General features: G+C 43.9%; 1 protein-coding gene across 4 annotated transcripts in view; it reads left to right on the top strand.

The window, feature by feature from the left end:
- Positions 1 to 27417, top strand: part of LOC137421540 (uncharacterized) — an 89676-nt gene that overhangs the window by 54645 nt on the left and 7614 nt on the right. For 2 of the 4 annotated variants that reach the window (XR_013622323.1, XM_078771310.1), the window contains exons 1-2: positions 894 to 953; positions 2376 to 8165. Coding sequence is in view for 3 of the 4 variants with exons in the window: in XM_078771310.1 (XP_078627436.1) it covers positions 911 to 953; positions 2376 to 8165 (5833 nt within the window). In the remaining variant the exon portion in view is untranslated. Of the gene's footprint in view, positions 1 to 893; positions 954 to 2375; positions 8166 to 27417 lie in introns of those variants that run through there. The other 2 variants (XM_078771308.1, XM_078771309.1) reach the window with 2 other exon arrangements.

Genomic DNA, 27417 nt, shown 5'->3' with positions numbered 1-27417 from the left:
TTTGTAGATGCCGCCCTCATCTGTCCCAATTCATCCCTCTGAGCATCCAGTTTGGTTTCTACCCCGATTTTTACCTCCTCTATTTGATTCTCCTGGGCAGCCATTCTATTTTCCACCCCCGTTAACCCATTCTTTACCTCTTTTATCCCGTTGTCTAACCCCTCAAAATTATTGTCTAACTTCCCAAATTTCTTGTCTAACTCCTCAACGGTACCCCTCGCTTCGTCCCTCATTACCCCCATTTGGCCCTCCAATCGCTCACCCTGAGCATCCATCCGGTTCCCCATTACCCCCATTTGCTCACTCTGAGCTTCTATACTGTTTTTCAAACCTCCAATTTGGTCTCCCATTTGTCCCATAAGGGCCCTCATTTGCAGGAAGAAAAGGTTCGAATCCACCAGCGGCGCTGCTACGGTCGTGGGCGGCGTGGCCATGTGCGAGGCGCCATTTTGCGCGCCCGATACTCCCTCAACCGCCTCCTCATTGCTCCCCTCCTTTTGATCCTGGGTTACCCCTAACCCCTCTTCTAGCTCACCCACCGGCATTCGATCGCCTTGACCAGCCATGGCGCGATTTCAAAATTCGGGTTTTATAAAACAAAACAAATTTCGGCCGCTCCAAATTTTGACCAAATTTTTTCTAGATGTTTTAAAAATTTGGTTCGGGCCCCGAATCTCACTCCCAGACACCAATTGTTACTGATCGCGGTTTAGATGTTATTATGACCGAGCGGTGGTGTATTTAACCGTGACCTAACAGGATCCCTGACTCACCCGATTCACCCAGAACTTTGGCCGTATCGCACCACAGCTGCCCAATCTGGGAAAAGACTGAAACGACGAAATGCAAGAGGAAAAGGAATAAAACGAATAGACGGACAGAAGAGTAATTGGATTTATTATGGAGAACGATGGAGAACCATCGTGCATTGTCGTGTTGGAGGAGAACCATCGGTATGTCAGGTCGAAGCCTTCAGTGTCTTTCAAGTTTCCATGTAGTGCTCAGAGTTAATGGTGGTACCATTTGGCATGAATTTCAAATGGACTATCCCCTTCACGTCCCAAAAGGTCGTCGGCACAGCTTTCCCGGGCAGATGCTTTCATTTTTGTTTGCTGCAGGTGTGATCCTTTGTAGTGGTACTTCATTGACCTCTTATTCTTAGGATTGTAATCGTGCACCCAACTCTCATCTCCAGTCACAATATTGAGTACGAACTGGTTGTCTTCATGTTTATAGTGCAACAACAGCTCTGCACACAATTCCATCCACTTCTCCTTCATTGCATTAGTCAGCATTCAGGGAAACCACACAACTTCCTGTATCTGAGAGTGGTCATAATAGCCTGCACTCACTTGCATGAAATGCCATGCTGAGTATTGTCTGCTGAGATACCCGCTGGTTCTCTTTGATAAACTGATCGGCATGTTGTTGGTGAAGCCACATCAGTTGCTGTTATTGGTCTCTCGCATTGCGTTGTCTTGCAAGTTGGTTTGTCCAACATCACTGTCTTAACTATGCCTAGCCAATCGAAGGACAGTACTCACATCGTTGCAATCATCGCCATACACAACTCCCATTCGCTAATGAATGTCAATAGGAGGCACGTTCTCTGCTGTTAGAATGTCGACAATTGCACCCTGCTTTAACTGCACTGACGTCATGCTGTCTTCTACCATCTTGACTAACATAGCACTCAGACATCTAGTGTCGTAATCACAAAACTTCGCACCCAGGGGGGCATTACTTTTCAAAGCAATTGTGGGTAACCAAAGCTAGACTAGACTGTTCAAAAGACCGTTCAAATTGTTGGTTTTGCATTCCTTACCTTCGGAAGGAATTGTTTTGGTCCTTGTTTGAATTTGTTTACTGTATTATGTAATTACCGTATGTAAACAAGGGCCATCTGCATATTAGGCAGTGAATGTTTGGCCGGTTGATGGGCTAGTGTGGGGGCGAGGGCGTGGGACAGGAGAGGCGGTGGATGATTTTTTTTTCTTTTCCACAAGGTGACCGTAAGACTGGTCCTGTACATTGTAATTTTACTTCCTTAGTGTTTGATTTTTTTTTTTCTGATGGCGTCTCATGCACATCACGTGTAAACAGCTTATTTCTCCACTATTGAGATTATAAGTGGATTTTTATGACTTGAAATTACTGGAAGTAAGGAGCCATGCCAACCCTTTGTTCATGTTCAGTCATACCTGAGTTGAAATGATCCCTGAAAGTCCAAGTGATTTTCCACCGATACATAATGTCATAAAGGAAAAGAAAATTGTTTATGCTTCCCTAATCTACCCTGACATTTTTTTTTTTGAGTGAGTAATTCGTTTGCAATACCTACTGACCAGTCATTGTCTTTCTGCTTTTCTTTTCAGTGAACAAGAGCTCCAGTATGAATTTCAAGAAGCGCTTGCTTAACTGCTTTAAAGAGCAGACGTCCGAGAAACTGCCAGGATCTACGACTGATGGTGAAAACTCACGGCAATATACTCCAGTAGAGGAACCTCCTGGTACGCCAAAAACAAATGTAGCTTCTTTGTTCAACTGTCGGCTTGAGAGCTATGAGGTGAAGGGGTACCAGACCACCGACGATTCTCCATCAGGAGACGGGTGTCCTCTTTTGCTTGAAGACAAGGGACATACAGTTGTGGTGCAATTGGAGCCATGTCTTTTTCCACCAGAGCAAAACCCCATAGTGAAAGAACCCACAATGGAAGCTAATGGTGATGCATCACATGAGCTTAGCACAGCTTGTTTACAAGAATCTAGGCCAGGCACGATGACTTGCACAACTCCCAAATCATCAGCACCAAACTATTTTGACGTCCCATTTGATAACATTGGCAACATGCCATGTGAATTTCCTCCAATAGTTTGCAGAGATGACGCAAGCAAGGGCGAAGTTGAGCCAAGTCTTGGTGTGGATTTGGAAGTGAAAATGATACCATCACCTCAAGAATTGCAGTCACTTCAATGGCAACCACAATATAACAATGTAAATGACTCCTCTACAACTTCATCGCCTCTAAATAATCAATTTAATGAACAGGGATTACTCGATCAATGTCACAATGTTATTGGCACCACACATAATTCCACAGAAGAATGCTATGCTATTGCTGAGCAGATTGAGGTGCAGAATAGTGTAACTCACCCTTGTGCAATTGCTAGGCCAACGGGAATTGGTAAGTGCAACTCTGGTGTCAACAATCCTCCATTCTCCCCAGAGAGCAAAACTCATGTTGTTTCTAGCACTGATAGCAGGTGTAACTTTCAGAATCCTTGGACAGTCGATGTTCCAACTCTGCCGCATACCGTACGATCACCAAATCCATATTTGGCCTACGATTGTTTTTCAAAGAAATGCACATCCGCTTTGCAACAGGAGTCCAGCAACTCACAGGTTTATGGTTTGAGGCATGTGAAACCGTTAGATGATACAAGATGGCCTCTGACTGGACGAGTGGTTTGCCAAAAGTCCAGCACTGCTGCTCAGAACCTTCCCTGGCAGATGCCAAACTACCATTTGTCCTCTCAAAACCATGCTTCTTCCAGGACTAAGAACAAAGTGAATTGTGGAGTTGGTCAGAGCAGCAGTGACACAAACAAACTGGAGCAGCACAATCACGTTAAGCTCTCTGAAATCCCTCAACATCGGCCCCATCTTATCGAAGTACCTCATGTGCTGATGATGTCAAATGATAATGATTTATCCATCAAAATAGAAGATCAATTGGCAAAGCAAAATGCCAGTCAGGAGGCATGGGGGCAATTTGGCATGACCGACGGCAAGAATGATATGTGCGATGAAAGATATATTGAGTTTTTGAAAAATTACGTATACCTTTCACCAAATGATCAGTCAAAGACCCAGTGGCGACTGGAGCAAAAGAAGGACACTGGAATGAATCCGTCCAGCAAGATGGTTTCGCTACCCTTTGAAACTAATGAACAAAATCAAAATGAGCAATATAAATATATATTTGAACCAAATGCAATTATTCCTTCAAAAGTCAAAGTAAAGGACAACAATGAGCAGTCACAAGAAGTGCAGGACTTGAATAATCTTCCAAATAGATTACCTCACTATAAACTCCCAATCACACAGAACATTACTCCACATCTAGAAGCCTTCCAATTAATTAATTCTCCAATGTTTGCTTCTCAGATTCACCACACATCACCCAACAAAATCCCATTAAAACACCATTATTCATCTTGTTCTCCCAGCTTAAGGTCCATCGATTCTCAGATACCTCTAATACAACCAAAAGATGCTTACTACCCTGTGTCGCAGTGTCAATCTATCTTGCAGTGCCTCACATCACAGCATCCCTGCCCGGCATCGCAGCATCCCCGCCCGGTGTCGCAGCATCCTCGCCCGGCGTCGCAGCATCCCCGCCCGGCGTCGCAGCATCCCCGCCCGGCGTCGCAGCATCCCCGCCCGGCGTCGCAGCATCCCCGCCGGGCGTCGCAGCATCCCCGTCCGGCATCGCAGCATCCCCGTCCAGCGTCACAGCATCCCCGCCAGGCGTCGCAGCATCCCCGCCCGGCGTCGCAGCATCCCCACCCGGCACCGCAGAAACACCTCACTGTCTTGCTTCAGCCTCCAGTACAGCAGCACCACCCTGCCTTGTATCAGCCTCCAGTGCTGCAGCATCCTCCAGTGCTGCAGCATCCCCCTGCTTCTCAACATCCTCCAGTGCAGCAATATCACCCTGCTTCACATTGTCCTCCAGTGCTGCAGTATCAATCTCCCTTGGATCAGCCTCACACAGCCTCAGAACAGCACCACCATCCCTTCCAGCACCACTCAGTGATGCAACATCATCATTTGTTGCGGCATCGCGATTCCTCACAGTGCCAGTCAACAATGCGGCACCACCATTCCTCACAACACTATCAACCCACTTCACAACACCACCACACTCCTCCACAGTACTACCCGTACTTTCAGCAAGACCCTGATCAGCAACAACTCCCTCTCTCTCAGCAGCACCCTGATCGGCAACAGGTCCCGGCCTCTCAGCAGCACCCTGATCGGCAACAGGTCCCGGCCTCTCAGCAGCACCCTGATGGGCAACAGGTCCCGGCCTTTCAGCAGCACCCTGATTGGAAACAGGTCACAGCCTCTCAGCAGCACCCTGATCAGCAACAGGTCCCGGCCTCTCAGCAGCACCCTGGTCGGCAACAGCACCGAACATCTCAACAGCACACTCATCAGCTACAGCCATGGTCCTCTAACCTGTACCCTAATCGGCAACAGAACCGGTTGTCTCAGCCACACCCTGATTGGAAAGACAACCAGTCCTCTCAGCACTACCCTGATCAGCAACAGCGCTGGTCCTCTCTGCTGTACACTGATTGGCAACAGCACCGATCCCCTAAGTTGTACCATGATCTGCAGCAACCCCAGGCCTCTCAACACTACCCTGATCTGCAGAATTACCCTGATCCACTGCATTACCCTGATCCGCCGCATTACCCTGACCCGCAGCAGCACCATGATTCACAGCAGCACGCGGCCTCTCAGTGGAACCCTGATCTGCAACAGCAAACTGTCTCTCAGCGGCCACCTCACCCGGAACGGCACCCTGCCTCTCAGCGGGACCCTGACCCGCAACAGCTCCTGGCATCTCAGCGGGCCCCTGACCCACAACAGCACCCTGCCTCTCAGTTAACCTCTGCCCCGCAACGGCATCTGGCATCTCAGCGGGTCCCTGACCCGCAATGGCACCCGGCCTCTCAGCTCACCTCTGCGCCGCAACGACATCCGACCTCTCAGCGGGTCCCTAACCTACAATGGCACCTGGCCTCTCAGCGGGTCTCTGACCGGCAACAGCACCCGGCCTCTCAGTGGGACCCTTACCCGCAACAGCATCCGGCCTCTCAGCGGGACTCTGATCCGCAACAACACCCGGCCTCTCAGCAGGACCCTGACCCACAACAGCACCCGGCCTCTCAGCGGAACCCTGACCCGCAACAGCACCCGTCCTCTCAGCGGGATCCTGACCCGCAACATCACCCGGCCTCTCAGCAGGACCCTGACCCGCATCAGCACCCTGCCTCTCAGCAGGACCCTGACCCGCAACAGCACCCTGCCTCTCAGCAGGACCCTGACCCGCATCAGCACCCTGCCTCTCAGCAGGACCCTGACCCACAACAGCACCCTGCCTCTCAGCAGGACCCTGACCTGCAACAGCACCCGGCCTCTCAGCGGGACCGTGACCTGCAACAGCACCTGGCCTCTCAGCGGGATCCTGGCCCGCAACAGCCCCCAGCATCTCAGCAGGACCCTGACCTGCAACAGCACCCTGCCTCTCAGCAGGATGCTGACCAACAAGAGCATCCAGTCTCTCCAATTTTCCTTGCCACCGAAAGGTCCAGCCCCTTAACCTCCACCCCTCGGTTCTCTTCCCCTAAACTCACAGTTGCTTTTGTAACAACCACTCCACTTGCCCCCTCTCAATGCCCTTCCAGTCATCTTAATACATCTACACTTCTTGCTTCCCAGAGGTCAACCTCCCAGGTCAACTTCTCTCAGATTGTGGTTTCCACTGCCCAAAACCCAGGCTTCAAGAACCCAAGTCTGAAATGTCCCAGTTCCCATATTACAACCTCATCTATTTCACCTCCTTCTACTCAGATAGCATATCTACAGTCTCCATTGACAAATCCTTATTGTCATAAGAAAATCCAACAACCTTCAATTTATTCTAATGCCACAGGCAAGCCAACACAAAAAGAAACTTGGTGTAGTCCGCTTTCATCCCAGTGCACGTTATTTAAAAAACAACCTATTAAAAATGCTTGCATTGCTCAAGCTCCAATAACCTCTCTCTCTCATCCAAAACAATCTGCTCTTCCTCTTTCATTTGCATCAGATTTGAAAAGTTGCCATTCCCACATTTCTGAGCTCCCAATTCATCATCAGGTCTCTTCACAGTTACCAGACAGTCCTCTTTCTACTGATTTATTTGTAAAATTACCTCAGTTTACTTCCTCGCAGTTTCCCTCATCTTCAATGGAGAGGAAAGCTCGACATTCCTTTGTTACTGCATCCAGAAACTCTCAAAACTTACACACGCAAAGTATTCCTCTCTTGTCCTTGGCACATCAAAATGCTCCTACCGGAGAAACGTCAAGTCTTTCTGCCATTGTGTCAACTGTCCCTACCCAAAGGCCTCTTGCTCTACCTCCTCACACATTACAATTTACGCAATCTCCAACTGACATACCACAAACTGTGATGGTACATCAGGCATTGCCGACAACTACGGAGTCAACTCCATGCTTGCCTGTTCAGATGTGCACTCCAGCCAGTGAACAACCAGTCAGAACAACGCATTCAGACAATGAGAGTGGGATTGAACACGTCGACTCTCCTTCAGCCATGGTGAAATCATCCTCCCCATTACACCCTGGCATGTGTCCTTTCGTTGTTGTAAAGCGACTTCCTTTGCCGTTTCCATTTTGTGAGCCTGTTACCTTGTCACGTGAGCTTCTTTCAACCAAGTATTCGAGCTGTTCTGATGAAGGGGCAATGGCCTCAATTGCGAATGGGAAAACGTCACAGGAAAATGACAGTAAGGTACTGCTCTCAGAAGTTTCTCGTATGCAGCACTCCAGCTTGGACTTAACTACTATTCCCAAAGCTGAAAACGCTAGTGCAAAAAGCACTGGCATGTGTTCAGTGGAGCGTTGTAGTCCTGATAGCAGTACAGTTGAGGTATCATCTAATGTCTGGGAAATCTTTTTAGCACGCCACATAAACATGATCATTGATAGTAAAGAATGGCAAACCTCGGATATTTCCTCTGATCACCCGACAACCTTGATGACCAATCTTCATGCTGACCTAAGGGACCTGGCAGCAGCAGGTCGCTGCCCTCTACCATGCATCTCACGCCTGCAACGTGTCTTTGCACCAGTGGGTGCCCTCCGTGATTTACTGTTTTCGGATCTGCCGGAGCCAGCAGTAGTGAAGATATTTCGGCGGCAAGGGGTTGTACTTAGGCCTGCAACATTGCGTGAGGAACGTGAACTGGAAGTATTGTGGCCCAGGCGTCAAAACGTGCCCAGAACATTCACTCTTTTTCCTCTGGATAAACTGCATGAGGTCTACATGGACCTCGTACAGGCTGCAATCAGAGTCGGGCGAAAAGGTAAGGCTTTTTGTTTTCATTTATAATGTAACAAAGATCCTCAGAATTGATCCTAAGTTATTGAAATGAGTTGGTTTGTTTTTAATATTCCCATCTTGGTCCATAACTAATCCTGGTGTTGGCTTAATGTTAAGGTGGCTGGCTTGAGATCTTAGGGTACTGAATTTGAGCCCCTGTCTTGCCAATGTATGAACACCAGGTGGGTTGACTCAACCTGTCAACCTTCTAAGGTCGGCAAAATGGGTACTCACTCATTAGTAATGGGGCTCACAGGTTCAAATGTCATAAACTATACTGGCTTAGCTTGTTCATCTACTAATATCCTCATAATTAATGTGAATGTATACAGATGTTTCCTCGTTTCTTTGTCCTGCAGAAAAAAAAAGTTTGCCAATGTATGTTGGTACAATGCCTATGTACTATGTACTAAAATTCCTGCCCAGCTCTATGGCAGACATCAGCAGCACAACCACACTTCCATAAATGAGGAAACCACAACCACACTTCCATAAATGAGGAAACCACAACCACACTTCCACAACTATCTTGTGCATCCCCTTTTTATTGCAGGTGTCATGGCTATTGGAATATCAGAATGACAGAGGGCAAATAGTGGGGCGGATATGTGACATTTTTTTACTTGAGGTGTGCACTTCTGGAAAGAAGCATGAAAATTTGCACATGGGGGTTTTTGAGTACGCCGATTTCAAAAATTGTGGGAACCACGATGTCACTCCAACGTTTCCCGCCAAAAAATTCAAAATTCAAAATGGCCACCACAAAACACATTTTTGCCCATAAATCAGCTCTAATTTCCCCGATTACCATGATCTTGGTGTCTATACCTATGTTCTTGAGGTCGAGAAATGCAATAAAACACAAGTGAAATATCATAAGTTGCATCTTCCCGCCAAAAAGTTGAAAATTCAAAATGGCCGCCACAAAAATGTTTGTTTTTTTGCCATAAAACGGCTGTAATATAACAATCTTCATGGTGAATTTTTATTTAAAAATGCTCATAACATTAATTTGTCACATAAATGTATATATTTGCATTTGCCACTTTGCTAAACCAATATGTCTCATGTTATCTTAATGCTCAATTTCAATAGAGCCTAATTACAGTCTAAAACTGATATTAACATACATTTCAGGTCATTTACCAGGTTTACATAAAAAACCACCGTTTAGAGGCCATTTTTCCCCGCAAAGCAGGGGTTGGCCTTTTCGGGGACCGTGGTTGTTGTTGTTTTTTGGTCCCCTTTTTGAAGCAATGTTTTACGGCCGGATGCCCTTCCTGCCGCCAACCCTGTTTGTTGCCTTTTACGACAAGCAGGGAATTACCAGTGAACTGGTACTCAATTAGCCGACCTCGGAAGGGATGACAGGCTGAGTCAACCCCCCTGGCGTTAATTCAGCGATCGACTGGGATTTGAACCCAGGATCCTTGGTATCCTAAGCTGGCACCCTAGCCGCTAGCCCAAAACCAGGGATGGCACCCAACGCTAGCATCAACACCAGGTTTACATAGATGCACATAATTATGTTTCTCGTCAGCAGGGTCATAACCAGAATTTAACTACAGAAATGATACTAGATAAGTTTTACATGTACCTTATATCAATGATGTACATTCAACAACTTATCTTTTCTGTTTTTCCTGTTTTTTTCAGAAACTGATGGCATCCAGGCAGTGACGGTCATCTAGTGGTTCACCATGTCAAAAAAACTTAGAATGGCTCATCAGGCATGCCCAGCACCATTTCAGCCAACAAACTGGGACATTTGTGTTCTGTGTCAAAAACGTGGTGGAACTCTCATAAATCCATCGGCAACAGGATATGCATCATTGGCCACAAATTTATCTTCCCTTCATGAACGAAACAATGTGCCATTGAACATTGATGTATCAAGACTCAATGATGGTGATGGCATGGAGGAAATGCTCGTTACCCACAGAGCTAAGTGGCATAAAGCTTGCTACGTTCTGTGTGATGCAACAAAAGTGGAAAGAGCCAGGAAGCGACAAGCAAAAGCTTGTCAGGAATTAGCTCAATCACCACTTAAACAGCACCTTCGCAGTGCAAGTGCTCCAGCATGTTCCATGGAAACAGAGAAGGGAAATCAACCAGCTTGTTTTTTCTGTGATGACACCACAGGAGACTTTCACGAAGCCGAGACAATAGCCCTTGATACCCGTGTCAGACAAATCACTAAAGAATTCGGAGATACCAAGCTGTTGGCCAAATTATCAGTTGGAGATATGATCGCTATTGATGCTGTATATCACTTGAAGTGCTTGACATCATTCCATAACAAACATAGATCTCAACAAAGACAGTCAACTGGGAAGTGTCGCCAAATTAATCCACAGTCACTTGCACTTGCTGAGGTGGTGTCTTATATTGAGGAATATGGCCAATTGGGTGTAGACCTGAATCATGTTTTCAAACTCTCTGATCTCAAGGAATTGTATTGTGAGCACCTACAAAAATTAAGTGGTGACACAACTGGACACATCCATTCCACCAGACTTGCACAGAAACTCCAACAACATATTCCAGCTCACGAAGCTCACAACAGCAAGTCTGGCACAGTATTGTCATTCAAGGAAGATGTTGGTGATGCCTTGCTAGATGCATGCAACTTTGCTCCAGATGATGAAGCTGTCATGCTGATGAGAGTGGCAAAGTTGGTTCGCAAAGAAGTGTTTGAGAAAAAATACCACTTCTATAGTTCCTTATGTGATGAACAATATGACAATCTACCAACTTCTCTATCTGCTCTAGTCGGGATGATTCTCGGGGGCTCAAATGCGAGAGAACGTGTTGATGACAATGATGTAAGCACAGCTGTCTCGTTCATCACACAGTTACTTGTCTTCAATGCTGTCAAACGAGGGAGGAGAGATTCTGTAGCAGTACGGCACAACTCGGACCGTGAGACTGTTCTCCCGTTGTATCTTGGCCTACTCATTCACAACAGAACACGTAAACGTGATTTCATTGACAATCTCTTTGAGAAAGGTCTGTCGATGTCGTATGACAGAGTTTTGCAACTGTCCACAGAGGAAGCCAATAGAGTAATCGACATATATGAGGGCAGAGTCTGTCCTTCAACCCTCAGAGACCAACTGTTCACCACTGGAAACTGTCGTATCTTGTGTCTGAAGGTCAGCTTGAATCTGTTTGGCAATTGATCGAGGTGCTTTCTCCACCATTCAAACAATTCTTTGCTGCAATCTTCGATCAAGTTTTCTCTTGTGGCCACGTCCAGGGAGGTTGGCTGCAGTGCAATGGGCCTTAAACTTCCTGATAACATTGCGTGCGGTGGACATAGGAACATCATGGTCTCTGGAGATGGGCTTGTAGCCTTGAGATTGTCCATGCTTGGATACAATCTTGTGTCTGACCTCCTCAGACAATTCTCTGATTTTCTTTCTTTTATCCATGGTCATTGTGGTACAAAGAGTGACACAAAACAGCAGAATGACTCCTTTTCTCTATTCAAACTAGTTGAATGAGTGATTTTTTTATATTGCAGGAACCTGCAACTCACCATAGGTGAGTTCAATTCCAAAGTAAAGGAGAATCACCTGCTTGAAATCTAATTATTTCTAACAACTTCTAAAAGGTGCCAATAATATTGTCCAGGTCATTTTAGGATTTCTGTGTGGAATAAGCTAAGACTTAGTAATTATTTCAGCTTTTTTGTTTTGTTCCACTGCAAACCAAAGAAATACATGTGTGGATACCCAAATATTTTTTAATTTCAACTATTTTCTGGAAGAAATGGTGCATTATTTGAAAAACGTGCAAGGGTGCCAATATTTTTGGCCACGACTCTATGTATAAGTACCTGGTCATGGCAATCGCCGGCTCCACCCGGCAATCATGTCTCTTCTCCGGCTCTCCCGGCACGGTTCTCTGCATCTGTGAGGTCATTTTTACCTCACACCTTATCACATCCTCGTGCCTCTCTCTACTGCCAGGGCTTGCCCTAAGTCTTTTTTTCATTTTTATATATGTATATATATATACATTTACATCTGCAGCCCATAACCTTTACGTTCCGGATTAAGACTCATGTAACAGAGTAGTTGATTGTGCACTCAGATCAATTACATGCAACATCTTATACATTTGCAAACACTATCAAAATATCCATCACAAAGTATTTTGGTTGCTGTATAGATTGCCTTACTAGGGTCATACACGTATTCGATCAATGTACTGCTGAGATCTATATAAAGATCTATGTAGATCTATATAAAGATCTATGTAGATCTATATAAAGGAAAGTAAAATGTTTGAAAGAATTCACGACAAAAATAATCATCAGAATGGAATACATATTGATTTGGTACATATATTTTCACAGATAAAATTAAAGGTCTACTCTTCATCATCTTCACTGCTGTCATCAGCATTAAAACTGAAGGTCACATCTGTCAATCTGGCAGAGAAGACATCTGGGTGATCACCTTCATCCGCATCCACCGAAGTTTGTCTTTCAGAAATAATATCCACCAGCTCGTGTGTATCACGAAAACATGAAGATATTGATTATAATGCTCCATTGTAATAATGGAACTGAGTTTAATTCAGAAAGAGCGCTATCATACCCACAAAGCCCACCACCCTTGGCCTTGGCCACAGCAATTGGTCTCCCAGTCAAAACAGAGAAATGTACACTCTTGCACAAATTAGAGAATGCAAGAGCTGTAACTAGGAGTGAAAGAGGTGAGGACAAAGTACTCATCATTGATGGAAATGCCTTCCGTCGCTCAATGACTACAGAACTTAGGACAATTGGCTGAAAAGATGTTCAGCTCACGAGCAAATGCAAAAAGTGGACTTTGGGACAGACTCCTACAGAGAAAGCCTCATGAAATCGGCAGAATGTCGGCGATGAGGCCCACCAACCTCTTTCCTTGCCAAAAGACCATGAACCAAGCTTCCAAGAAATTAGAACTCGTTCTTTATGAACAGCAAAAAAAAAGAAGAAGAGAACCGAATCGATCTTGTCGGTGGATATGTAGGATATGTAGAAAGATTTCTGGATTTCCAACTCTGTTTGCAAGGAAATCTGTGCATGTCTGACAAGCGCTGACGCTCACGCAATCGGGAATCGGAGCTCGCCTCTTCACAGGAAGAAGCGGACACGAGGATCGTCCTATACACTGTTTACATGCAGCACAATGTGTCCTCCACAGACATAAGTGAGATGACGTGACGCCGATGTGTTTGTACTTCTGCTGAACTATTGTGATCAAGTAACGCCAAATATTTACTTGGGACACTGGCATTGTGAACAAATGGCGCCGACTTGACATCAAAGGTCTCCATGAAATGCACGGGCTGTGCCGAGTGCTTGTCGGCTTGCGTCCACGGGCTGCGATACGAGCAGCCCCTTTGCCAGGAAAGGAAAATAAGATCACACGGCCAAGTCTGGAGAAAAACGGCAAATTCTTTGCCGCCTTTCAACAACCATGAAGTGCCGCCGGAGTGTCTGATGCCATTCGTAGTGCCCTTGAGGAACTTGTTCGCTGTCTGTACGGCAAGTCTCGCAAGTCCTACACCGACATCAACAACCTCCGCTACAATACAGCGAAAGCAGAATTCCCAGACTGCAGAAACCAACTTTTATCTCACTCAGATGGGATCGACTTGAGACTGCGCTGATGCAGGGCCTCAAACTCAGGGCCCGAAGATCTTAAGCAAGCCACCTTAACCGTAAAGCCAACACCAAGCTTACATCAAATTTCCTTATATATATATATATATATATATATATATATATATATATATATATATATATATATATATATATATATATATATAAATAGTACATAAATTCAACATGTATAATACCCTCGTACGGCAATCCAGAGAGAAGATCCATTTTAGCTCTTTCACGAGCCTCGACTCTGTATACAAAAAAAAAGAAAAAAAGAAAGAAAAAAAAAAGAAACTAAAATACTTTATATGATGGTTATTACTTGCAAAATCGAAGATTTTTCAAGTATATTGGTCTGTGCTGAGTTTGTTATTCTGTCTGTCTGTTTGTCACTCGCTTACACGTCACAATTCTAAACCGATCGTCATGAAACGTCACTGAGTTGTAGAGGACGTCGCAATTGAGAAGTCTATTGATTTTGAGGTCAAAGGTCATCTGGAGGTCAAATTTCTAAAATCGCTATTTTTAATCCAATCAAATTGAAAATTGAACAATATTTGCATATTCATTGAATTTGCAAGTCAACCAATTTTTTTTAGGTCAAAAGGTCAAAGGTCAACTCGAGGTCAAACTTCTAAAATCGGTTTTCATCTGGAAAATCAATTTTCATCTGATTAACCTGACAATTAAAGAGCAATTGCATAGTGCAGCACTGTATTGGGAAATCAACAATTTTAAGGTCAAAAGGTCAAAGGTCAAATCAAGGTCAAACTTCTAAAATCAATTTTCATCCGATTGACTTGAAAGTTTAACAGCATTTGCATAGTGCCTCACTGAATTGGGAAAGCAACTATTTTTGAGGTCAAAAGGTCAAAGGTCAACTCACGGTCTAACTTCTAATATCAATTTTTATCTGAAAAAACATCAATTTTAATCCGATTGACCCGAGTTTTAATTTAAATTCGTCAATTTTAATCTTGATGAAATGGACAATTTGATGTATCCATGGCGACCTTTTTTATTTTGTGGAGGGGTGGATTTTGCAAGTATCGTGCTCTGCATTTATGTCTTCTTGTTTTGTTATGGCTTGCTAATGTATAAGACATTGTATGTAAATGATCGGAGTGCACTATCACAGACTAGGTTACATGTCAAGAGAATTGAAACTAGATTTGGCATGTCTTCATTGAAATCGAAATATAACAAATACACAATTTTATGTTTTTATGATAGGATGAATCAAAAGATACATTTTGATGCCTCACACTGTACATGGATTGATGTTATAACAGTCACATGGGTGCAGTTTTAGAAATCGGTCATTTAACACATGTGGTGCTTCGGTACGCGTACAAATTCGTCTGGAACACAAAGTAGCACCCTCTGACAAATGGCAAACAAACTTACTTCAAAGCCTTAGTACCCATGTTAACCAAAAATCAGGTTTTACAAAATTCCCTAATGGGGAGTTGGGGTGGGGGGGAAATTTCAGTATCTGGCCCATGGACTATCACATAACTGCCTTTTAAACATGTGATCTATTTTAATTTTGTATACAAAGTCGAGGCTCATGGAAGAGCTGGAACACCGATTGCATCAGGACACAAAGGAACAAAAGGAACAGCAGGGAGAGGGGGGACACCAACATCAGAGTTGAAGGACAAAATAGAGGGCACTTGGACAAACAATGGATGTGAGGAGGAATGAGCGGTAGGGGGAAAGAATGAATGGGGTGGACACAGAAGCAAACTCTCAGGAAGGAAAAGACTGGAAATTTGGAAGGGCCTGGGAGTGGGTGATGGGAGTAGGGTGGGGTGGGGAGTGTGGTGGTTGACGAGGGTAGAAAATATCATGGTTTTGGAAGGGGGATGATCTGAGATGGTGGTGAACAGCTGTCTTGAAAACGTGAAGGGAAGAATGAGATTGAAGAGAATGTGGAAGTTGAAGAGAAAAATAAAAGAAGAGGGGAACGGAAACCAACGTAGCACAGCATTTATTATTGTGCAGTAAATGTAGTAAACCTACAGTTGTATCCTCGGTTCATCCCAGTGTCCTGGTACGAATCACAGTGGGCTACATCAACAGTGGCAACAACGGCCAACTGGTTTAATGGCCTCGAGCCGGATCATGTGTCTATGGCCACAATACCATGCTAATGGGACCACTGAGTCCACCGATGCTAATTCAGTGCTGTGCGCCTGATGTTATAATTAACAGCCAAGGGGAGCCGGTGAAGTGCACGACATGGTCTTGTTGTAGGGTGCTGGTTGCCGTACCCATATCAGTCCTTTAACGGAGGTGCCAAATGGCAAAAGCGCTCACAACCATCCAAACTCACCCCCCAGTACCAATATATTTAATATTGTGCAGTCACATGGGGGACAGGAATACAATAAGCAATACCAATAACAACTAGAGGGTTGTGATCAGAGATCGCTGATGTTACCTGGTATAGTCAACTCGTAATATTAGCCAATTGGTAGCACCTTTTTTTTCTTCAAAAAGCTGGACACCTTGGACACAAAGACTAAACACTTAATTCCTCAATCTGAGAACCATAATTATAGTGAACAAACTCTTAACCCTTACCGGTATGTGTCCGTGAAACAATTAAACGATCGGTACCTTATCAAATAGAAAACCAAGTACTGCATTGGAGTCATCAGAAAGAACCCAAAATAAGCAAAGAGCAAAGATGGAGTCATCAGGAGGAACCTGGATAGGATTCGGGTTTCAGCCTCCACTCCACAACCCTCAAATCCATCCAGGCACAGCCAAGTGAGCCTTACAGTAAAAATTTTTGCAAGAATTCACTTCACCTAAGACAGATACATAAAGAGAAACAAAGAAAAAGCAAGAATTAGAATGAATAAAGAGAAATGTGAAAAATTAGAAAGAAATGTGAAAGGAACAAAGAACAAAGAAGTTAGGAAGAACCCATATAGATAAATTTCAGCAGTTACTCCCCAGGCAAAAATGCAGCAACAAGTACAAGGTACCAGAGGTCCATACTTATTTAACCTTAAGGCCTCAGTCATTCCACAAGAGATTGACAAAAAATAGAGGCGACAAGACTGGAAATACACGGGCTGTGCCGGCTAGACACAGTGGGAACCGATGCAGGGTGGAAAAAGCTAGTTGCGTCCTTCAGCAGGTCAAGATCAGCGCGCAGCCCCGGTGCCCGTGAGGAGGAGAGAAGTGGTTGCCTGGTTGGGGGCGTGGCTCAGCGGGGCATCTCCGCAGACACGACACAGCTTTTCGCACAGGTGGAGTTTGAGCATCTCCTCTTTCTCCCTCAATGCAAGCACCTTTAAAGTCTCTGGTCCCAACTTCATGCTGTGACGTACCGTGCCCCTCCCCTCTCACTCATCATTGGCTAGAAGGTCTACTTGCTTGGAGGAAGACAAAAGTCAGATTACGGAGTGTATAACATGAGGGTTTCAAAGGGATGGCGGTTTTTAGACACATTGGGGAGGGTGGACGATGTCTGTTACACATAAAGCGATGCATATCTCATGCCACGACTGCATCACCTCTCGCTTATTCTAATACATTTAATATGGGAGATAACTAAACTGTTCTAAGCAATATTGACCCTTAAAAGTCATTTCCACAACAATAAGCGGGACACCAACAATGAACACTTAATGCCTCCTTTCGGGAAGCATAATTATAGTGATGGTGAGTCTTTCGCTCCCATAATTATAGTGATGGTGAATGGTCGGCTCCCATAATTATATTGGTGAGTGGTTTGTTCCCATAATTAAAGTGATGGTGAGTGGTTTGTTCCCATAATTATAGTGATGGTGAGTGGTCTGTTCCCATAATTATAGTGATGGTGAGTGGTCTGTTCCCATAACTATAGTGATGGTGAGTGGTCTGTTCCCATAATTATAGTGATGGTGGGTGGTCTGTTCCCATAATTATAGTGATGGTGTGTGGTCTGTTCCCATAATTATAGTGATGGTGAGTGGTCTGTTCCCATCATTAGTGATGGTGAGTCTTCTGCTCCCATAATTATAGTAATGGTGAGTCTTCTGCTCCCATAATTATAGTGATGGTGAGTGGTTGGCTCCCATAATTATAGTGATGGTGAGTGGTCTGTTCCCATAATTATAGTGATGGTGAGTGGTCTGTTCCCATAATTATAGTGATGGTGAGTGGTCTGTTCCCATAATTATAGTGATGGTGAGTGGTCTGTTCCCATAATTATAGTGATGGTGAGTGGTTGGCTCCCATAATTATAGTGATGGTGAGTGGTCTGTTCCCATAATTATAGTGATGGTGAGTGGTCTGTTCCCATAATTATAGTGATGGTGAGTGGTCTGTTCCCATAATTATAGTGATGGTGAGTGGTTGGCTCCTATAATTATAGTGATGGTGAGTGGTCTGTTCCCATAATTATAGTGATGGTGAGTCTTCTGCTCCCATAATTATAGTGATGGTGAGTGGTTGGCTCCCATAATTATAGTGATGGTGAGTGGTCTGTTCCCATAATTATAGTGATGGTGAGTCTTCTGCTCCCATAATTATAGTGATGGTGAGTGGTCTGTTCCCATCAGTAGTGATGGTAAGTCTTCTGTTCCCATAATTATAGTGATGGTGAGTGGTCTGTTCCCATAATTATAGTGATGGTGAGTGGTCTGTTCCCATAATTATAGTGATGGTGAGTGGTTTGTTCCCATAATTATAGTGATGGTGAGTGGTTTGTTCCCATAATTATAGTGATGGTGAGTGGTTCCCATAATTATAGTGATGAGTCTTTGGCTCCCATAATTAGCGATGGTGAGTGGTCGGCTCCCATAATTAGTGATGATGCGTGGTCTGTTCCCATAATTATAGTGATGGTGAGTGGTTGGCTCCCATAATTATAGTGATGATGCGTGGTCTGTTCCCATCAGTAGTGATGGTAAGTCTTCTGCTCCCATAATTATAGTGATGGTGAGTGGTTGGCTCCCATAATTATAGTGATGGTGAGTGGTCTGTTCCCATAATTATAGTGATGGTGTGTGGTCTGTTCCCATAATTATAGTGATGGTGAGTGGTCTGTTCCCATAATTATAGTGATGTTGCGTGGTCTGTTCCCATAATTATAGTGATGGTGAGTGGTTTGTTCCCATAATTATAGTGATGGTGAGTGGTTCCCATAATTATAGTGATGAGTCTTTGGCTCCCATAATTAGCGATGGTGAATGGTCGGCTCCCATAATTAGTGATGATGCGTGGTCTGTTCCCATAATTATAGTGATGGTGAGTGGTCTGTTCCCATCAGTAGTGATGGTAAGTCTTCTGCTCCCATAATTATAGTGATGGTGAGTGGTTGGCTCCCATAATTAGTGATGATGCGTGGTCTGTTCCCATAATTATAGTGATGATGCGTGGTCTGTTCCCATAATTATAGTGATGATGCGTGGTCTGTTCCCATCAGTAGTGATGGTAAGTCTTCTGCTCCCATAATTATAGTGATGGTGAGTGGTTGGCTCCCATAATTATAGTGATGGTGAGTGGTCTGTTCCCATAATTATAGTGATGGTAAGTCTTCTGTTCCCATAATTATAGTGATGGTGAGTGGTCTGTTCCCATAATTATAGTGATGGTGAGTGGTCTGTTCCCATAATTATAGTGATGGTGAGTGGTTTGTTCCCATAATTATAGTGATGGTGAGTGGTTTGTTCCCATAATTATAGTGATGGTGAGTGGTTCCCATAATTATAGTGATGAGTCTTTGGCTCCCATAATTAGCGATGGTGAGTGGTCGGCTCCCATAATTAGTGATGATGCGTGGTCTGTTCCCATAATTATAGTGATGGTGAGTGGTTGGCTCCCATAATTATAGTGATGATGCGTGGTCTGTTCCCATCAGTAGTGATGGTAAGTCTTCTGCTCCCATAATTATAGTGATGGTGAGTGGTTGGCTCCCATAATTATAGTGATGGTGAGTGGTCTGTTCCCATAATTATAGTGATGGTGTGTGGTCTGTTCCCATAATTAAAGTGATGGTGAGTGGTCTGTTCCCATAATTATAGTGATGTTGCGTGGTCTGTTCCCATAATTATAGTGATGGTGAGTGGTTTGTTCCCATAATTATAGTGATGGTGAGTGGTTTGTTCCCATAATTATAGTGATGGTGAGTGGTTCCCATAATTATAGTGATGAGTCTTTGGCTCCCATAATTAGCGATGGTGAATGGTCGGCTCCCATAATTAGTGATGATGCGTGGTCTGTTCCCATAATTATAGTGATGGTGAGTGGTCTGTTCCCATCAGTAGTGATGGTAAGTCTTCTGCTCCCATAATTATAGTGATGGTGAGTGGTTGGCTCCCATAATTAGTGATGATGCGTGGTCTGTTCCCATAATTATAGTGATGATGCGTGGTCTGTTCCCATAATTATAGTGATGATGCGTGGTCTGTTCCCATCAGTAGTGATGGTAAGTCTTCTGCTCCCATAATTATAGTGATGGTGAGTGGTTGGCTCCCATAATTATAGTGATGGTGTGTGGTCTGTTCCCATAATTATAGTGATGATGCGTGGTCTGTTCCCATCAGTAGTGATGGTGTCTTCTGCTCCCATAATTATAGTGATGGTGAGTGGTCTGTTCCCATAATTATAGTGATGGTGAGTGGTTGGCTCCCATAATTAGTGATGATGCGTGGTCTGTTCCCATAATTATAGTGATGATGCGTGGTCTGTTCCCATCAGTAGTGATGGTAAGTCTTCTGCTCCCATAATTATAGTGATGGTGAGTGGTTGGCTCCCATAATTATAGTGATGGTGTGTGGTCTGTTCCCATAATTATAGTGATGATGCGTGGTCTGTTCCCATCAGTAGTGATGGTGTCTTCTGCTCCCATAATTATAGTGATGGTGAGTGGTCTGTTCCCATAATTATAGTGATGGTGAGTGGTCTGTTCCCATAATTATAGTGATGGTGTGTGGTCTGTTCCCATAATTATAGTGATGGTGAGTGGTCTGTTCCCATAATTATAGTGATGGTGAGTGGTCTGTTCCCATCATTAGTGATGGTAAGTCTTCTGCTCCCATAATTATAGTGATGGTGAGTGGTCTGTTCCCATCAGTAGTGATGGTAAGTCTTCTGCTCCCATAATTATAGTGATGGTGAGTGGTTGGCTCCCATAATTATAGTGATGGTGAGTGGTCTGTTCCCATAATTATAGTGATGGTGTGTGGTCTGTTCCCATAATTATAGTGATGGTGAGTGGTCTGTTCCCATAATTATAGTGATGGTGAGTGGTCTGTTCCCATCAGTAGTGATGGTAAGTCTTCTGCTCCCATAATTATAGTGATGGTGAGTGGTTGGCTCCCATAATTATAGTGATGGTGAGTGGTCTGTTCCCATAATTATAGTGATGGTGTGTGGTCTGTTCCCATAATTATAGTGATGGTGAGTGGTCTGTTCCCATAATTATAGTGATGGTGAGTGGTCTGTTCCCATAATTATAGTGATGGTGAGTGGTCTGTTCCCATAATTATAGTGATGGTGAGTGGTTGGCTCCCATAATTATAGTGATGGTGAGTGGTCTGTTCCCATAATTATAGTGATGGTGTGTGGTCTGTTCCCATAATTATAGTGATGGTGAGTGGTCTGTTCCCATAATTATAGTGATGGTGAGTGGTCTGTTCCCATAATTATAGTGATGGTGAGTCTTCTGCTCCCATAATTATAGTGATGGTGAGTGGTCTGTTCTCATAATTATAGTGATGGTGAGTGGTCTGTTCCCATAATTATAGTGATGGTGAGTGGTCTGTTCCCATCATTAGTGATGGTGAGTGGTCTGTTCCCATAATTATAGTGATGGTGAGTGGTCTGTTCCCATAATTATAGTGATGGTGAGTGGTCTGTTCCCATAATTATAGTGATGGTGAGTGGTCTGTTCCCATCATTATAGTGATGGTGAGTGGTCTGTTCCCATAATTATAGTGATGGTGAGTGGTCTGTTCCCATAATTATAGTGATGGTGAGTGGTCTGTTCCCATCATTAGTGATTGTGAGTGGTCTGTTCCCATAATTATAGTGATGGTGTGTGGTCTGTTCCCATAATTATAGTGATGGTGAGTGGTCTGTTCCCATAATTATAGTGATGTTGCGTGGTCTGTTCCCATAATTATAGTGATGGTGAGTGGTCTGTTCCCATAATTATAGTGATGGTGAGTGGTCTGTTCCCATCATTATAGTGATGGTGAGTGGTCTGTTCCCATAATTATAGTGATGGTGAGTGGTCTGTTCCCATAATTATAGTGATGGTGAGTGGTCTGTTCCCATCATTAGTGATTGTGAGTGGTCTGTTCCCATAATTATAGTGATGGTGTGTGGTCTGTTCCCATAATTATAGTGATGGTGAGTGGTCTGTTCCCATAATTATAGTGATGTTGCGTGGTCTGTTCCCATCATTAGTGATGGTGAGTCTTCTGCTCCCATAATTATAGTGATGGTGAGTGGTCTGTTCTCATAATTATAGTGATGGTGAGTGGTCTGTTCCCATAATTATAGTGATTGTGAGTGGTCTGTTCCCATCATTAGTGATGGTGAGTGGTCTGTTCCCATAATTATAGTGATGGTGATTCTTCCGCTCCCATAATTAGTGATGGTAAATCTTCTGCTCCCATAATTATAGTGATGGTGAGTCTTTGGCTCCCATAATTATAGTGATGGTGAGTGGTTGGCTCGGAATCAAACCGAGGTCCTCTCGAAAACCGGACCAGTGCTCTGCCATCTGAGCTATCTGGGCATCCCTGACCGAGCATGCAAGTTTCCCACACATATGATTGCCACTCTCTATCCATCAATGCTTCCGGGGCACTCGCTGCCAACCTTAGGAGAACCAACGGCCTGAACATGAGAGGGTCTTCCTCCAATGGGGGGACAAATCCATATCCTCTATTATAAACACCACTGGGGGCGTAGGGAAGCAATTGGATTAATGAACAGGATTAAATAATTAAATTGATACATGTGGGAAAATTACATGCCCAGACCAGGAATGGAATCCAGGTCCTCTGGAAAACCAAGAAAGCTCTTCCCACCGATATCAATTTAATTTAATAATAATGACAATAAACTTGATCCCATAATGCCATGGCGATGATAAAGAAGAGCTGGTGGAGATGATGTTGATGTGTTGGGGGTATTTTGAGGGGGTTATGGTGTTGACGGCCCACGTTAATTAGGTGAATAAACGTGGAAAATAATTCGCCAACCCCGTGATTTATTCAAGCGCATGACCGCAATCTGCAAACATTGCCTCAATAAATTCATCGCGATGGAGTGATTCCAGGAAGATGAAACCCGCAAACGGCAAGGCCCTCCTGTACTGTCATCTAATTAATTGGGCGAGCTACTGTGGTGCATAAGGGAATGGGAAGGTTGTGCTTTGGTTTAAGATTGCTGCTGGCATTATCGTGAAAGAGTTGTGTGTTGAAGTTCACCTCGTTACCCAGTGGTGGATTTGGTGTGAAGATGTTGGTCCGTTGTTATATTATTTTGAAGTATTTCTTTTCTGCATGGAAGTCAGCAAACATTACTCCTGTCCACAAGGATGGTGTAGGAATAGTCCCCACCAACTATAGGCCAGTGAGCTTGATTCCAATTACGAAATCATGGAATCCATGATTGCTTCTGGTGTTGTCTTTTCTGTTTTCAAATAGCCTGACCATCAGTTTTGATTCCGTTCCAGTGACTCAACTCTGGATATGCTTATGCTCCTCTCTTAGCAATGATTTGAGGCCCTCAATTTAAAAAAAATAACTTAGGACCGTCTTCCACAACATATCTCGGGAATTCCACAGCCTGGCATCCTGATTTGATTCTCAAGCTGTCCTCATGTGGCATATAAGACCGCCTTCATTCTTGGATTCTTCCACCCAGTCAACTTGTTGCCATCTGACTTGCCTCTCCCAGTGGATGCTTGATTTCCATAAGACGGTGTCTTGAATTCAATATTGTTCCTCATCCACATAAACAAAAACCCTCTCCTCCTTTTTCCAGATGACTCCACATTGTCATAAATACCCCTTCCCCTTTGCTAAGCAAACAGCAGCTGCCTCTCTCTATCTCTACTCAGTGTCTCTCTGGAAGTTAAATGGAACTGGTGTGTTAAATGGAATATGAAAGATCTGTCTCACCCTATCACTCTGGAAGGATTATCAATTAACCCACGTATCAATTTCCTTGGTCCTCCACTGGAAGATATTTAACATCTTGAATATCTAGGCCTCACCATCACACGTGACCTTTCCTGGACCAACCACGTAGGAAAGTTGGTCTCCAAAGCCAACCTCAGACTGGGCAGTGGGCATCCCTTCGTCTTTCCAAATCTTTCCTTGGAAAAATCAGAACTACTCAGTCTACAAGGCCTTTGTATATTGCTCAATGGAGTACTGCTCTCCGATATTGGCTGCTGTCCCTGCATCACATCTGTCTCTCCTGAATTCTGTGGATCTTAAGTTAGAGTAGCAACGAGCTCACAAATAAAGCAAAATCACAGCAGCAGCATTTCTAGCTCACAGTACAAGGGTTGAAAAGTAAATAAATAAAGTATGAACAAATCCATTTTTCAAGTTGAAGTTGGTGTCTGTCCATGCACCGGCTGTCTCCCGTTTCCGTTCCCTCGGGCAAAAGGGGTCTTTGAGCCCCCTAGATCAAGAATTTAAATGACATTTAGTGCGAAATAATAGTTTCCTAAAACAAACATTTGTACATAAATTTGCCGAATAATAACGAAACCATGAATTAAAAACAAATACACTATAATTTACGAATCAGAAACTCGTGCACCTCGTACGTGTTGCAAAGTACGGAACGTACAGTGCGGTCCAATTGTCCAAAGTGTCATGGAATGCTCCAGACAAACAGCCTGAAACAGCATATATAACTAGAACGGCACTCAGTAGAGAGCATACCTCCGCCTGGTTGGCCATATCACTGAATGGTGAAGAATCACTTATAAAATTAAATAATTCTCATATCCGAATCCAGATTCAGATCTTCACCAAAATCTAATCGATTCTTTCTTGTCACACACATAACCTGTCCAACAGGTTTCGTCCAAATCCATCCATAACTTTTTGAGATATCCTGCTATCTATCGTTTTTGGCCCGATCTCCTTATGGTGAAGAATCACTTAAAGAATTAAATAATTCTCATATCCGAATCCATATTCAGATCGTCACCAAAAACGAATCGATTCTTCCTTGTCACACACATAGCCGGTCCACCAAGTTTCGTTCAAATCCGTCCATAACCTTTTGAGATATCCTGCTATGTATCGTTTTTGGCCCAATCTCCCAATGGTGAAGAATCACTTAAAGAATTAAATAATTCTCATATCCGAATCCATATTCAGATCTTCACCAAAAACGAATCGATTCTTCCTTGTCACACACACAACCGGTCCACCAAGTTTCGTCCAAATCCATCTATAACTTTTTGAGATATCCTGCTTTGTATCGTTTCTGGCCCCATCTCCCAATGGTGAAAAATCACTTAAATTTTTTTAGTAGCCGGATCCGAATCCGGATCTTCACCAAAATCTAATCATTTCGTCTTTGTCACATACGAGGATTATGTCACATATTATGTCACATATGTCACATAGATTTCGTCCGAATCCATCCACAACTTTGAGATATTTTGTTCACAAACAAACAGGGGTGAAAACATAACCTCCATCCACCTTTGATGGCGGAGGTAATAAAATGCACACAAGGACAAAATTATTATTTATCCGTGTCATTTACCTGAATATTTTACCGAGAAAAACAGATGGTCACTGTTATTTAGCCGTATGATCGAAAATAAAGGAGATAGCGGGACATTTTGACCGATCGAGTCAATTCGCACCCTCGACTGTTGAACACTATTTCTCCATAAGATTGGAAAAAAATACGTGAGAAGATGGTTAATAATTTTCTTAACGCACATTTCTGGTTAATAACCATTTTCTGTAAAGTTTGAAACTTCCGTTTTCAGCGGTAAATGTTGTTTTGATTCCCGCGAGAAAGCAAAATCAGCTTCTGGGTTTAAATGTAACGATGAGGAAATGAGGATGAGCCGATGAGGGGTTTCACTGTACTGTTTGAAAAAAATTACAGGAGAAGCTCGGGCCCCTCAACGGACCCCGGACCCCGATGCAGCGAGTTGTTAGGGTTAGTTCCACTGTTCTTCCATTGCTCTTCAACATTGCTTCCACTGTTCTCTGTCTTTTGACTTTTTAAACTTCCAAAATGCAGGCTGGTTGCACACTCACTTCTCCCATCGATAAAAGGCTGTTCTGTCTTGCTCTCCCCTCCAGGGCTTCAAGTAATCGGTGCACCGCCATCTGTTGTCATCGCCAATTCTGACCCATGATCTTTATTTCCCGCATTAACCTTTCCTAAACCAACCATCTTACTTGCTAGTTTCAGGGTTTCCTCCCCTTCTTCCTCCCCGCTTTTCCTGTTTGTTAATTCCCTTGATGATTGTCGCTTGCTCTTCCATGAGCTTGGCTCCTGTAAAGAAACCAAAATAATCTGTTTATCCTGTTCTATAGCATTGCCCTTCAAAAATACGGATTCACTTTCCTATAGGTATTTATTAAATTCCATCAGATTGTTGGAAATCCAAAATGAGCCTGGTGTTGGCTTAGCGGTTAGGGTGCAGGTTTGGGATCCTAGGATCCTGAGTTCGAATCCCAGTCGATCGCTGAATTAACGCCAGGGGGGTTGACGCAGCCTGTCATCCTTCCGAGGTCCACAAATTGAGCACCAGCTTGCTGGGATGAATGATCACGGTGTGTACCCCAATTTAGAATAGGTACACCGTATCCCTGCGCATCGTAAGAGGCGACTAAGGGTTGGCGTCAGGAAGGGCATCCGGCCATAAAAACATTGCCTCAAAAAGGGAACCATGAGGTCATGGGGCCCGCAAGGCTAACCCCCGCTTTAGCGGGAAAAAATGCCCTTAAAAACGATCATTCATTCATCAGTTTGTTGGAAATGTTGTGGCAATGCTGCATGTACATCCATTAATTATATCACACAATTGGCTGTCTGTTGTCTGTCACACAATTCCATATTGTTTGTTGAGGATGCAGTACTGTACACGAATTGTGGTTTGCGGCCACATCACCCGTGCGTGCGATTCCTCAGTTTGTGTGGTGCCTTAAAAGCCATTGAATGGTGGTGGCTGTCAATAGACAAGTAGATTTGAGCGTCGTTTCTATCAGCGCAGTTCCTCAAGCTCTCCACTGTTTGTTGAGGATGCAGTACTGTACACGAATTGTGGTTTGCGGCCACATCACCCATGCGTGCGATTCCTCAGTTTGTGTGGTGCCTTAAAAGCCATTGAATGGTGGTGGCTGTCAATAGACAAGTAGATTTGAGCGTCGTTTCTATCAGCACAGTTCCTCAAGCTCTTCACTGCATGAGTTCCATTGATGGCCAGTTAAATATGGGAAACTCAATCGCGTTGTTAGGGTAATGTGGAAAGTGCTACGGATTGAACACCGTCACATTTAGTAGTTGGGACATCATGTGCAAATCGTGCTGCAAATCAAGCCTTTTTGTGATGCTCACA

This window comes from Myxine glutinosa, chromosome 2 (genome assembly GCF_964187855.1).
Source record: "Myxine glutinosa chromosome 2, kmMyxGlut1.1, whole genome shotgun sequence".
NCBI classification, from domain to species: Eukaryota; Metazoa; Chordata; class Myxini; order Myxiniformes; family Myxinidae; genus Myxine; species Myxine glutinosa.
The sequence above is the reverse complement of the archived record's forward strand: the minus strand, read 5'-3'. Positions and strand labels throughout refer to the sequence as shown.